Below are 14794 nucleotides of genomic sequence, written 5' to 3' on the forward strand. Positions count from 1 at the left end.
GTGTTCATATTAATGATACAGTTGATTCCACTTGATGTTTCTGATTAATGTTTCTGTTCTGTGAACAGAAATGGCTAAAATTCATTGTGTTTACTCAAGTTAACTTAAAAAAAAACTTACAGCTGTAGATTCCTGTTACAAGTGATGTATTTCATAGATTGCACTTTCTACATAGTACAGATTGAACTGTTGCATTTATTAACATTTGACTTTAAACACAGCAAGTCAGAAGCTGAAAATATTCTGTATTTAATTTATGTTTTCTTGAACACAAATAAAATTTCACCAGCAAAATGTGCCACGGGCCATTCATACATTATGAATCTCACAATGCAATTCCCCTTTTTGTACAAATTACTGTTAAGTGAATATAATTATACAGACAAATGATTTATGGATGGATTGTGGAGGGAGTACAAAGAGGAGGGGCCGGTGGGTAGAGCAAAGAAGTGAATGTCTTGGAATGAGAATGGACTGGCCACAGATGCAGAATCTATAGAATGTGAATCAATGGGCTATGCCTGTAATTTACCTAAACAGTAAACTCAATTTCAATTCGAAAATAATGGGGGACAGAAGCACTTCCACCTTGAAGCCAGTAGAAAAGAAACTGAAAATGAATCAATCTTAGCCACCTTAGCGCATTTACAGATGCCCATTCACTTTTAACAGAAAATTGTGCATATCAGTAAATAGAAAACCATATAAAATATAGCACTAAATTCCTGATTACCCACAAGCAGTTAGACCAAGTTGATGATGTTCTATTATCAGAATGAGAAAAAGAAGAAAACATATGAGAACAATTAGGATGTTCAGTCCACAATACTTTAACAGAAAGAATTTTCCCAATTATTCTTAAAATTTGATTTCCTTAACTTAAAATAAACCTAAAAGCTAATTTCCCTTTGGGAAACAAATGGCAACTGGAAGTATGATGAAGGTGAAAATATTGATGGAAAACGGTCAAAAAACCAAAGAAAGTCATCAATAGCATTTTATTACAAGATAAAATGAAGTCTTACAAATTAACATGAAGTAGTAGCCATGAACATTCTGGATATATCAAAACCCTATAAATTTTTCTGTCCATCTCTAATAACCGGATGTGAAACAAGTACCTATTCTTGACCTTTTGGCTGCAAGTACCTCTGTATCCTGTGTCAGACATCTGACTATTTCTACTCACCATCCAATCGCTCGTGGTTACTTGACTACAGCCACATTTTTACTTCCTACTCCAACAGATACTTCCCACATGCAGCAGTCATTACACCAACACGTTCAGTCATCAAATATAACTTAGAATCACTCATTTGCTATGTAGCCAAATAAAATAATGTACTCTCTCCCTATCACCAAACTAGATAACCAAGTTTGAATTAAAATTTATCGAAGTTGGTCAATAAATAATCCAGTTACAACAGTCAACATCAATATGGCGCTGCATCAAAATATCAATTCTAATGCTAATAAAACAAACACAGCAAAATTAAACACTCATAAATATTTGCATGTGAAACCCATTTAAGTGATGGAATGTTTTTGAGATCCTTTAAAACTGTATGATACAATTACTATGCCCTTCAGTAATACTTGTATAAGATAATAATGAGGTACTTTCAAAGACAAAAAAAGCATTCCATTTTAGAAATGACTGATTGCAATAATAAAATAAAAATGTCTTTATTTACACCGCATTCCCTGATAATTGATCTATTGACTGTGACCATTTATCAACATATTCACTGCTTACGGAAGTTTGCAGGATCAGTATTGGAAGTGCAATAGTAAATGCTGCCAATCAGAACATGACCAATGTCTTTTGGCAAGAAGCTTTTCCTTATACACAATGTTTCCAGTTATTTCAATCCTCTCTTGTAAATGGCAAAGAAATGAAATAATTGCAAAAATTTTAATTTATTTTTACATCTTTCCCTCAGTTACCAAGACTTACTGGACATTCAGTCCTAAATTGTGCCAATTCCATTTAGCTCTGTTTTTCACATGCTGTGCAACACCAGACATGACCAACCACAGGTGAGCTGATGTACGATCAGCAAAAGACTGCTTTAAAGCTCTCTTACATAGAACTTCTCAAAACATTTGCAGTATGGAGACGCTCTTAATCATTTTTGTATACATTGAGCTAATTAACTACAAATGCTAAGGATTCCTGATTTGGAAGCTTCACTATGGATCAAGGGAAAGGAAAATGCTCTATAGGCAACTGAAGGATGAACTATAAGATGAGGTCCAATAGAAAACCCACGGTCTAAAGAATGGGTGGAAAAAGTGTAGGAGATTCAGCAACTCACTGACAGCCAAGACACTCCTGGGTTCGTCAGCACCATCAAAAGCCTAACCACTAAGGCCCTACCCCACAGCCAGCCAAGAGTGGAGGTGAATCTATCAAGGGCAGAGAGGCAGTTAGTGCATGGAGATAGAACACATCTAAGAACTCTGTAATATGACTCTACCTTATAGTAATCTATTCTGTCCAGTCTTGCTGCCATCATAAAGGCAAGTGCCAAATGAAAAAGATATCTTTATTAGTGATGTGTACATCGAAAGACAAAGTGAAATGCATCTCTTGCGTAGAGTGTTCTGGGGGCAGCCAGCAAGTGTCCTTGGGAGCACACGGCATCCCTGTTGAAGTTCTAAAGCCTGGCAGTGAGGAAGACACAAATTCAGAACCTCATTATCCAAATCTGGAAAGAGCAGAATATGCCATGGGTATTCAGAACTGCCCACGGCCTTATTCAGCCCTACAAGTGCCTTTGACTCCATCAACTGGTGGAGTGGGGGTGGGGGAAGTTGTGTAAGATGGAGTCAAAGACTCTCACGTTAGGGACAGTGTCGCAGTCAAATGCAGTATGCAGTTGACACATGCATTTGCACACATTTGAGGGCGGGCTCCAAGTCACCATTGATTCATTCACTGAAGCATACAAGAGGATAGGCTTCACATTCAACACCTGCAAAAATTACCAACCTGCCCCAGCTCTAGCACACTACCCTCCAATAATAAGGTTGAAACAAGACCCTGGAAAATACGACAGACTTCTTGTATCTCAGGGGTTACATCTCAGAGAAGGCAGACACATTGATGATGAAATTCACCATCTCCTTCATTTTGTCAGCACACCATTTGGCTGACTGAAGAAACAGGGTTTGAAGATCAAAAACTCAAATCCAACATCAAGCTATGGTCCACGAGGCAGCAGTAATCCCTGCTGCCTCCATGCTTCTGAGATACGAATTACCTAGAGAAGATACCTCGAGGAACAGGACAGATATAAACAAAGCTCTGCAAAATCCTCCAAATCCACTAAAAAGAAAGCAAACCAATATCAGTGTCTTCTGCCATGCCAACATCCCCAGCATGGAGGCCCTAATTATACTCAATCTGCTCTAAAGGACAGGTCATGTTGTTTGCTTGCCTGACATCAGCCTCCCAAAACAGATTACCAGACGGACAAAGAAAAAGATTCAAGAATGTTCTAAAACCTCATTGAAAAAAAATGAAAAAAAATCACTCCATTGATTTCGAGGATTCCAAATTAGTTCAGCAAAAATACATAAAATTCTGTAACATTTAAATTAGGAGGTTCATTACAGTCTATAAACATCAACACCTCTTAGTAGGGAAAAGCTTAACTCAATCAGATGATTACTCGTCTCCTTTGTGGACCTGGTACATAGCTGCAACACCTTGATCTTGCAGGCCGACCATTGTTCATTTACAGTTTTACCTATCAAGAATTGATTCCAGTTTACCCTCGCCAGAACTGTTCTCATCCCATTGGAATTGGCCCTTCTCGAACTGACTATTTTTTATCATCTTCGGGTGAGATGTATTCTTTTTTTTGTCTATTCTAAATCTAATGATAACATGGTTGCTGTTTCCCAGATCTTCTCTTAACTGATGTTTGCTCCACTTGTCTTTGCTTGTTTCCGAGGACCAAGACCAACAATTCCGCCTTGCTTGTCAGCCCAGAAAAGAATTGATCAAAAACGTTTGCCTGAACGCACTTCAGAAACTCCTCCCCCCTTATGCTATTGCTATCTCAATCAAAACTCGAAAACTTGAATTCCCCCATTATCAGCGCTTTAAGGCTTTTGCATGTCTCTTCAATCTACCTGCAAGTTTGCTGCCTAATATCCAATATGAAAATTTCAGTAGTATAATCACAGTTCAATTTTCCCTTGATACTAAACAAATTCTGTCTTCGATGATTGCATGAAATCCTCTCATAGAGTCAGAGAGTCACAGACCAATACAACACGGATACAAGCCCTTCAGCCCAACGAGTCCATGCTGACTACAGTGCCCACACAGCTAGTCCCAATTTCCTGCATTCAGCCCATATCCCTCTAAGCCCCGCCCCTGCATGTACCTACCCAAGTGCTTCTTAATTGATACTATTGTAAGTGCCTCAGCCACTTCCTTTGACAGCTCATTCCATATATTCACCACCCTCTGCGTGAAAAAGTTGCCCCTCAGGTCCTTTTTAAATCTTTCCCCTCTCACCCTAAATCTATGCCCCCTAGTTTTGGACTCCCCTACCCTGGGGAAAAGACTGTTACCGTCCATCTTATCTATGCCTCTCATAATTTTAAACATTTCTATAAGGTTGCCCCTCATTCTCCTACATTCTAAGGAATAAAAACCTAGCCTGGCCAACCTCTCCCTATAACTCAGGCCCTCTAATCCTGGCAACATCCTCTCCAACACTGCAATATTTCCCTCTATCAATACTGCCACTCCACCCCTTTTCTTCCTTTCCATACCTTTCCCTTTCCTACCCTATTTCTAGCCACATCTGGTAGTGCAACAACATTGCAACCCTACTTGGTTAATTGCACCTGCAGCCTACCAATCTTGTTTAATGTGCTTCTTGTACTTACATACTTGCATCGTAAAACTGTCTAGTCCTCTCTAAAAAAGTTGTTCTGGTGCTATTTATCTCTTTCTTTCTGCACCTTTTTGCTCTCTTTCAATGCCACCGTCCTGTACCCAAGCCTCTGCCAAATTAGTTTAAACTTCCCCCACCACACCATAGAAACTTCCTGAAAAGACACTGGTCCCAATTCTGCTGTGCTATCATTTGGCCTATCCAGGTTCCTCCTCCCCCAAACCAACAGTACACTGGATCGTATTGTACGTAGCCTGTCATCTCTGCACACGTGCACTTGCCTGCTCCTATCTGACTGACCCTCCATACTCAAGTTAAGGTGCAGAGAATATTTTGGTGGTAGGGAGGGGATGGAAAATGGTAGATGAAATCGGATCACAGCAGTGATGGATGACTGGGGGAATTTGGGGCAGAAAACACCTAAGTCCTGCAGCAATGTGTGTGGTGTGGCAGCACATCAGTTAGTTGTAGGACTCTGGCAGAGTTGGTGGTCTGTGCAATGTAAGAGATTGGGAAGGAAAGAGTGCATTAGGATTAAAGTGATATAAATGACAGACATCCCAATTCAATCCTGCACAGGGCACAGGGAGGCCCAGGATGTTCTGGGAGTCCCAGAAATTGCATCGGGAGCCCCAAGGTGATTCATGTCTGAACGTGGCCAGTCAAATTTCCAAGTGATAGGAAATGACCCAGAAATAACTGTTTCATGTCATTTCCTGAAAAAAAGCATTATCCAATGAATTTCCGGGCAAATAAATTGCTCTCCTGTAAGACAGGAATCTGGGGCAGGACAAAGTACACAATAGATTAATGGAAATTCCTACACAATTTCTCTACTCACCCCTTAAAATGCACTGATACTAACCAATTTAGAAGCTGTTTCTACAGATAACAAAAATGCAATTTTTCTGTTTTGAGAGTCAATCAGGACAGACACTGTCTTGATCCACTCAATAAGCACTTACTTTTCAATCTCGCTGTTTTTACATGTCTTCTGTGTCTGCACTTCTAGTTTACCACTCTCTCCATTACTTGTTGAGGGCATTTCTGTGAAGAAATCAGAAGCAGAAAGTCCAAGAACTAGAAGTAAATCACTATTTCTCAAAAATACAAATTTGTACACCAGAGATGCGGTGCTCAGTATGATCAAAATTTTGTGCACTGGAATAAGCATTGTATTAAGTGAAAACTCAGAAATCAAAAGAAGTTTCTCCCAGTTGTTTCAGTGTTAAAACTCTGATTGCATTCCAGTGCTCAAGAATTAATTGGTCAAAAATAATTAAACACAGTAATACTAGCATCTGAAATACATTTTTTTTAAATCAGCAATTAAAACTTATGATATTGTACTCTTCACAATATTCATTGTGAAACATAAAAGATGTCTCTCTCTTCTCCCTGGCTCTCACCAAAACCCCCTCCCCCATGCTCTTACCGAAACTCCCTCTCTCCCCTGCCTCTCGCTGGACCCCATTCTTCCCCTCGGCCCCAGCTCTCACAGAACCACCTCTCTCTACTGACTCTCTGCAGACCCCACTCTTCCCCTCCCCCATCTCTTGCCGGATCCCTCACCCGTAGCTTTCAGCAGACTCCACACATTCCCCCAGCTCTTGCCGGACCCCACTTTCCTGCCTTGACAAGCCTTTGACCTGAAATATTAACTCTGTTTCTTTATCCATGGATGCTGCCTGACATGCTGAGTGTTTTCCTTTTTCTCAACTCCTACCCAACATTAATAGAGCAATTTCTCACAGGTTACCCATTTAAACCCAGTCAATTTCTAGACTGATTTTAAACTCAGGATGCCATAAAAGTTCAAAGCAATTTAGCGGATTATTATAAGCACAGCTAAAGAAGGAAGTATTAAAATCAAATCCTATTAAAATCAAAGCTTCATCCTACCATCACTGGCCCATTTGGAAAATTCTGGTGTTATTCTGTTGCTTGGGGTTCCACCACTGCAAAAATAATAATATACTGTGATTAATATCACACCTATTAAATATAGAAAATTAAATTGTTGCCAGAAACAGAGATCTAAGGTATGCATATATTTTATTTGCTAGAGGATTATGAAAGTAATGATTATGGTTCTTTAGGAGCCAAGATAACAAAAGAACCAAATATCACTGAATATAAACAATCTCCATTCCAGTAATAAAGGTTTTAATTCATAAAAGAATTCAGTAAGGAATAAAATGGTGATTTAAAACAAAAGGTGACTTAAACATTAAGTTTCAATTTAAGTACTCAAAGAAAGAAAATGGACAGATATCTGCCGTAATGGGGACTGGCATCAAAATTTACCTGAAAACAAAAATAGTCTGACAGAGTCCTATACGTAATCTCAATCAATGGGAATGCAAATTAACAATCAAAATAATTTCTAAATCGTAAGACCCTTAGTCTATTTATCAGAATTCCAGAGAATCTAGTGAAAAAGGCAACAGTTTAATATAAAAATTATTTCCAAGTAACATGACATAGGAAATGCACTTGAAAGGAACACAAAAAAAAGTAAAATATACCTTTCCTTTTGTGTACATTTATGAATAACATCCTTTTTTTTTCAATTCAAATCTCAAAAGAGATATATTAGGTAATATGATGTTTTCACTTCACATACTAACTAGTCATGTGGAACAACAACTTAGCAACTACTTATAACAAATTACTGGAAGGCCGGTTAAGAATGTGAGTGTAGTGAATATACACCAAAGCCGTCTGGCTTTGGACCTGAACAAATGAGGTGTGTTCATTTCATAAGTTACATGATTAATTTGAAAATTAGAAAGCATCTGTAGCCAAAGAAAATTACTAAAGTAGCCCCCAACAGTGCAACATGACCACATTTCTACTGTAAAGAAATAATACTGCTGTTTCTACTTACTTTAGCACAGCACCACGTAGTGCCTCCCTCTCTTTGGCCTCCCCTGGTTCTTCTCCAGTGCATGGTATAATATCTGCTTCTGTGTATCTATTTAGCAGTTAAAGAAGTAGCCAACTACAAAAGAACTTCAGCAGACTTCACCTTTATACTGAGAAACCTTCCTGCTAATCTCAAAAACCACCCTTGTACAAACTGGTATATATTTGGTCCTATTTCTGAGAAATATATTTTGTGTCAATGCTGTTTGAGTTATGGTCATAGTACAAACAGTACAGTAACAGCTACAGTAGCAAAGATAAGATTGATGGTGACTTGGACAAGCACCAATTCAGTTCACCATGAAATAATCTTTAGATCCATCATTTCAATGCCAACTACAACAGAGAGTTTATTAGATTACGTTGGCATTCATATCACCCATCAACATTTAGACTTCCAGCCTTCAAGCTGGCTATCTTACACGTTTTGAATCAGATTCTTCTGTATCACTACATAATCCACTGTCACTACAACCATTTACATTTGCATCATTATTTACATCTCTTGGCACCAATATTAATTTTTCACCTGGCTTTACAAAGGGAACTCCAATGGTCAACTTCTGGGATTGATAAAAAAAATGTATTTACATTTGAGAAGATTAATATCCTTCTTACTTAATTTTTTCTGTCTCTTTCAGTCACACCACAAAGGGACTGAAATTTTAAAAATTCCTCTTCCATGGCATTACCGCAGGATAGAACAGTTTTTTATTTGGTCAGTAAGCAAACAAAGAAAGTGGTTGGTTGAATGGTCACCTTCTTTAGTTTAATCTCTGAGCAATGTTATCAATATTATCTATTGTGTAACATTTAAGTTCAGCACACAATTAAAAAAAAATTGGTCCTGATCTCCATCTTAAAACATGACAGACAGTTAATTGAGTGGAAACTCTGGATGTCAATGCTGCCTTTTTGGGTCCTCATGGAAGTCCAAGGGTGCAGATATCTCGGGACTGGCCCTGTGAGTGGAAGTTTGTACTCCCAACTATATGCTAAAGTGTAGCCCCAACTCCCAACTATATGCGACTCTTGTCGGAATCCTATTCGGCAGGGCTGACGTCCACAGATTTCCCAGTTGAGGCTTTGTAACTGTAAATTTACAGTTTACAATTGTAGAATCAAATGACTATGAATAGAAAGCCAGAAAGTGTAAATATATTTAAATGTTTGACGTTATAAAGCATCCACTCACTTAGAAAATAGTATTTATTTTTTTAATAATCCCATGGTCTTTGAATGTCAGTAACCACCATGACAACTAAACTTCAGGGTGGGACCCACTGGCAATCAAAGCCATTCTGGGAGCACAGCAGGCCAATTAGTGTATTAAGCTACACTAGCTTTCTGATCAGCCAAGAGCCAACTAACCAACAAAAGACTGCACCTGAGATACACTGGATGAAACAGCAAGGTCTGAGCAGACAACCACCAATCTTGGCATCCAGTGAAGATTTGTCCTATTATTCATTTTTCTTTAATTTATTAAGCTACTGGAGGGGAAAATGAATGCAATTATTTATAAAAAAGATAGGATGCTCCTCAAAAAGTAAGGAAAATTTTAAATCAATGGAAGCCAAGTCTGCAACAACCAAATGTCAGGCACAGTTTAATAGCTGTGCATTTATCAGCAAAAGGGATGCTGTGGTTTCCCATACTCCAAGGTGTCGTCTCCATCCACATCAAGATCTGCATCACTGTCATGATTTTCTTTACTGCTGCAAGTGACAAACCCAGATCCTACGTTGAAAACAAAAACAAAGATGGAAAATAAGGTGAAAACAAGACCATTTCTGCACAGGACACATAACAACAAAGTCTAAAATCAGGGTAGAAAATTTTCTCTCTCAATTTGTCAAAATAACATTTTACATTATTTGGAGAACTTGCCACTAACAGCTCCCCACTATAACATAAAATGTATTTTAATCATTCCATTAAGTACTCATTGCCATCTGCTCCTCCAAGCAGAAACCATGCACTTTATAGACATAGTCATGTTCAATATCTTCTTAGTTTCTCTGTAAGCCTCTGAATTTTTCAATGGCAACTTAAACTAAACAAAAACACAAAATAATTATTTCCTTAAAACAACTGTACACATTGAAAAATAGTGTACTTTACATCATTTTTGATATAATCCAAGTTGTATTACACACATTTGGACAATATTCATTACAATATAACTGTGGTCTGAAACATACGCATAAGTGAATATGAAGACAGTAAATTCTTTCCATTGTCCACCTGCACTGGGGATAGAGGAAGGACAAGGAGAATAAAAGACTATTTTATACAAATGTAAAAAACAGGTAAGGAACAAAATTGAGTAATGCTTTGCATAATGCTTCGATATGAAGCAGGAACCACAGCAAATCAATTCTTGTTGTCATTTGCAGATGATCACAGCAAACAGGGTGCATATCAGTCACAATGTCATTCAGGGCACCACTTAACAGTCCCTGGTACCTGCCTGGAATGATGGCAAAGTCCATATAATACCTCAGCAAATAGAACTGATTCAGGGTTTCAACCTGAAACATTGATAATTCCTTCCCCACCACAGATGTTGCTCAACCCGCTGAGTTCCTCCAGCAGATTGTTTGTTGTTCGTAAAGGAGTTGCTACCAAATGAGTAACATTCTACTTAATTGAATGTGGAATCAAAAAAATTATGGACCTCCTAGAGCCTCCAAATGATCCATTCCCCATCTTAACACGAGCCTGGTACCTGGTCCCAGCAGCCAAACATCATTCGTTGTTGGGGGTGAAGTGTGTGCCTTGGGGCTTGGTAATGCTGATAACAAAAACGTTCAATTTTTTGAGATCCTCTTCCATACCAGTTTTGGTGCAAAATCCATCTGAATTAACCAGTTGAAATAAAATACTACTCATAGGTGAGGTGTGGGCCTCGAGTAGGTTGGCATCAGTTCCACAATATGAACCATTTTACTTATAATAACTGTATAATATTCAAAATGCAAAATTTAGTTTTCAACATTTAGTAGACAAGACTATTTCACGGACATTGAATTTCCCAGGGTAGAAATGTCAAATACTAGAGGGTATAGGTTTAAGGTGAAAGCTTAAAAGGACATTCGCAGGGCAAGTTTTATTTTTACACAGGTGCCTGAAACAAGCTGTAAGGGGAGGTGGTTGAAGCAGATACAATAGTATAATTTTAAGAATCACTTAGACAAGACACATGACTAGATGGATGCAGATGACGTGCAGGCAGATGTGATTTGTTTAGATTGGCATCATGGTTGGCACAGACATGGTGGTCTGAAGGGTCTGTTCTATGTTCTTCTGATCCAAAAGGGCCGTTACTGGATGAATATTCCTGAGGCCTGAACTAATGAATCATAGATAAAAATTCAAATCCCAGCACGGAAACTTGGGAATTTCCCTTAATTAAATCAATGTGGAATAAAATGATGGCATCGATGATGATAGTCTTGGAGCCCATCTGATTTACAAAATTCCTGTATCTGTCATCTCTACTCAGCCTGTCATTTACTGTATACAACTTCATACTCTTAACTGCTACCTGAAACAATCTTGCAAGTCAAACATTTGTAATGAAAACACTACAAACTCTAACAGTTCAGGAAGGTGGCTTACCACCATTAGCTCAATGACAATTAGGGTGGCGAAATAAATAGCAGCTTTGCCAGTAATCCCAACATTCCATGGAGTAAATAAGGAAACAGAAATTCAACAGTAACTGTAATTGGTGTCAAGAAATCCAAAGTATTTACATTTGTAGAATATGAGAAAAGCTTATTGTACATCAAGAATCAGGGGTCATATGTGGTGAAGGGGCAAGAATCCCAGTTATGTTCAAATCCTGGTCATTTACTTGGAACAGTTTTACGAATTGGTGGGGGCAGGAGGAGAGAATAGAGGAAATAATGAATTAAAACACCACAAATCCCACCTTCCTCCATTGAACTCATTTTCATTCAAAACTTAAAATGAAGGGAAATTAAAAACAGATCCATGTTTCTGCTGCTCACATGTTAAAGCAGATTACCAGGAACAGAGGCAGTAGGAAATATGATGAATAAAGAACTGCTATGAGGGACAGCAAAATGATCAGAAAACCATTGCAGAAACTAGTCATGTTACTGTAATACCAAAAATTCAGCTGTAGAGTTTATCAGCTTGGTTTTACTGGGCAGGCAAGTTATACTTCACTCAGAATTGATCTGGATTTCACTGATGTGCAGCTAATCCTCAAAATTCTGCATTATTCTCAACGAAACCATCAGGAGTCTAATTTTAAATTTTAATTTGCTTTGGACATTTTTGTAATGTTCTAGGATATGTATGTATATCCGTAGGCTTAGTTCTTAGTACACAATGCATGAACAGACTCACCACTTCACCAAACAGGAGAACCTCATCAAACTCTGTTTAAAAAAAAAGTTTTCTTTAATATATTGTTCAGATGTTCAATTGCAATAAAATTCTTAGAGATTTAATTTCTGAAATTTTAAATGTAGCCTATTTAAACCTGTCTTTTTAACCTTCAACCAATACAAATAGCAAGCAGATAAGACATGGGTCATTTAGCAGAGAAAAACAAAGTAATGCAGCAGTTCCTTGTTTCTTCGACATTCTTTCACAGAATGTGACAAGTAATTCAGGCGCCAATCTTGAATGACACCTCTATAAGTCCCTGACACTACCGGAGACAAACTTCCCCATCAATCACGCTCTACCTATCAGAACTACTTAACTAGCTTCTGAACTGCTGAGAGAGGAAGCAAAGGGCCTGTGCTGCAATAACCCAATCCAATCCTGTCAAATATATCCCAACTCCCAGTAGGCCAAGGCTTCTGCCCAACTAATTAACATTACATGTTGAAAGAGAGGAGAAAGTGGAATTTCCAAGTGCTGAGTTGTTAATAAGCCTTAAATTTTATAAATGCGAGTTACCTCGAAAGACAACACAACTAATAATCCAAGGACCCTGGCTGCTAACCCAAAAGAAAATCACTGTTAATTTAATCAATTGATCAGTTCATTGATTTGAAGTCATGACTGCTTGTTAACCATGCAGAGCAAAAACCCACGACTGCACGACCGCAGAAAGCCGTCATTGATTTTTTTCACCTGCCACTCAGTGCACATCCTGAATAGAATTGCAACTTTGTGCAAAGGGGAGCTAGGGGTTTCAAAGTTAAATTAGTTACAGATGCAATCAGGGTGTCTTCTGTAAACTCTATTGATTGAACAGCTGACAGTCCTACACAGAACAACTCTGCTAGTCAATCGCCTCAGATGTCACCTGCCACTTCGCCGAATAGTTGACAATGCAATTATCTGGTGTGGAGGTAAGAAGTTGCCGTGTGTCAAATACAGTTAGCCCCCATCAGAAGCTGCTCAAAAGGCCTACAAAGTGTGTGTTTTTATATGCATGCAAGCTGTGTGTTTAGCAAGATCTACAACATGCCAATTACTTTCACACTAGCCTGAAAGAAACAATTTCAGAAGATTGTTTGGTCAGGCTTGCTGAGGATAAATATATGAAATCCAAATAAGATGGCATCAAATCATTGTCAATCACATTTGGACTGGAGGGAAATCATATATGTGCAAAGAGGAAATTTCAACATTTCTTAATATTATGGCAAGAGTCTCTCAAGCATCCATTATCCACTTTGGCTGAATTAATACTTCTTGAAGTGCAGGTTTGCAGGAGTATGTCAGGATGACTTTTTTTTATTATTAAATCATAAAACCCAAAGGTTATCATGGCGAGATGTAAAACTAAATTTAAAAATCTGTTAATTTTGCAGGAAAAGGCAGAAAGTGAAAGCTGTGTTTAACTTGGAAACTCAACTTATTTACTAATGCACTTCTTGAAAGGAATTTGCCTCTCTTTTTTGTGATTTAGTCCCACACTAGATCATTCTCTCTACATGTCTTCCGAAGAGGACTAGTAAACTGTTTAGTTGTCTGGGCATTTAAGAAAAGGTAGTAAGTGTGCATGTCAAATGACCCCCTTCAATTGAGATTGCTTTTTATAAAAAAAAGCTAAACGATTTATTTAGCCATATAATCAAAGAGAAGAAAACTGACTTTTAAAAATGGCTACCAGCCTGAGTTCAAATCTACCCCCGTCATCAGCATTTCATTACATTACAAAATCATCTGTTTCCATTAACTAATTTGGGAAAATAAATATTGGAGCAATAGGTAAAAAAGCAGCCCTCAGCTAGATAATCACCCAAGTCATCAACCTATCTGGATCACTGCTGGAGAGTCTGAGGAGTCCTTCTCACTCCGGGTGGGTACATTCTTTAACTTCTCATTGTTACTGATCTCCAGCACAATAGGCTTGCTAACCCATCCACCTGTCCTATCATCTGCCGACCAAAACCACACACCCCAAACAATCCCCAAACCAAATATCATCTGCAAACCCCTCTTTGGGAGCATCTTTGAGGAAAAGTCAAAATTATTGGTCAAACATCCATATATCTATTACAGAATCAAAGTGGGTAGACATATATCAACAATGCTCGAAACGAATGTGGAACATACTCAAAGCAAGGTTAGTATGATGCCATTATTCCACTGTGCTGAGTCTGAATTTAGCTCTAAATTAGAAAAGCCAACATCCAATATCCTGCTACCATATAATTATCAGACCTGCAAGTCAAGGACATCTTTTCATTTTTTTCTTACAAAGCACCTCATGTCAAGTGAAATTACCCCGAAATGCAATGACTATTAAATGAACAGATGAATGAAATGAAGCAGCCACTTTGCACGAAGCACGATTCAACCAACAGGAACCCGTTGGAAAAGTTGGGGGGGAGGAGATGGAAATCGTTAATGTATTTTTGGATATTCTTGTTGAGGAAAATGTGACAACCATACAAAATGCATGTCCATACAATCTTTAATATCCATGAATAATTGGGAAAGTCCTC

The 14794-nt window shown here is 38.2% G+C and overlaps 1 protein-coding gene across 5 annotated transcripts in view; it reads right to left on the bottom strand.

The window, feature by feature from the left end:
* rnf220a (ring finger protein 220a) overlaps nt 1-14794 on the bottom strand; it is a 386135-nt gene that overhangs the window by 43697 nt on the left and 327644 nt on the right. For all 5 annotated transcript variants that reach the window (XM_052011819.1, XM_052011820.1, XM_052011817.1 and 2 more), the window contains 4 exons: nt 9491-9587; nt 7810-7896; nt 6822-6877; nt 5885-5966 (listed from right to left, as the gene is read on the bottom strand). In XM_052011819.1, the coding sequence (XP_051867779.1) occupies nt 5885-5966; nt 6822-6877; nt 7810-7896; nt 9491-9587 (322 nt within the window). The remainder of the gene's footprint in view (nt 1-5884; nt 5967-6821; nt 6878-7809; nt 7897-9490; nt 9588-14794) is intronic.

This window comes from Pristis pectinata, chromosome 3, assembly GCF_009764475.1.
Source record: "Pristis pectinata isolate sPriPec2 chromosome 3, sPriPec2.1.pri, whole genome shotgun sequence".
In the NCBI taxonomy this organism is placed as follows: Eukaryota; Metazoa; Chordata; class Chondrichthyes; order Rhinopristiformes; family Pristidae; genus Pristis; species Pristis pectinata.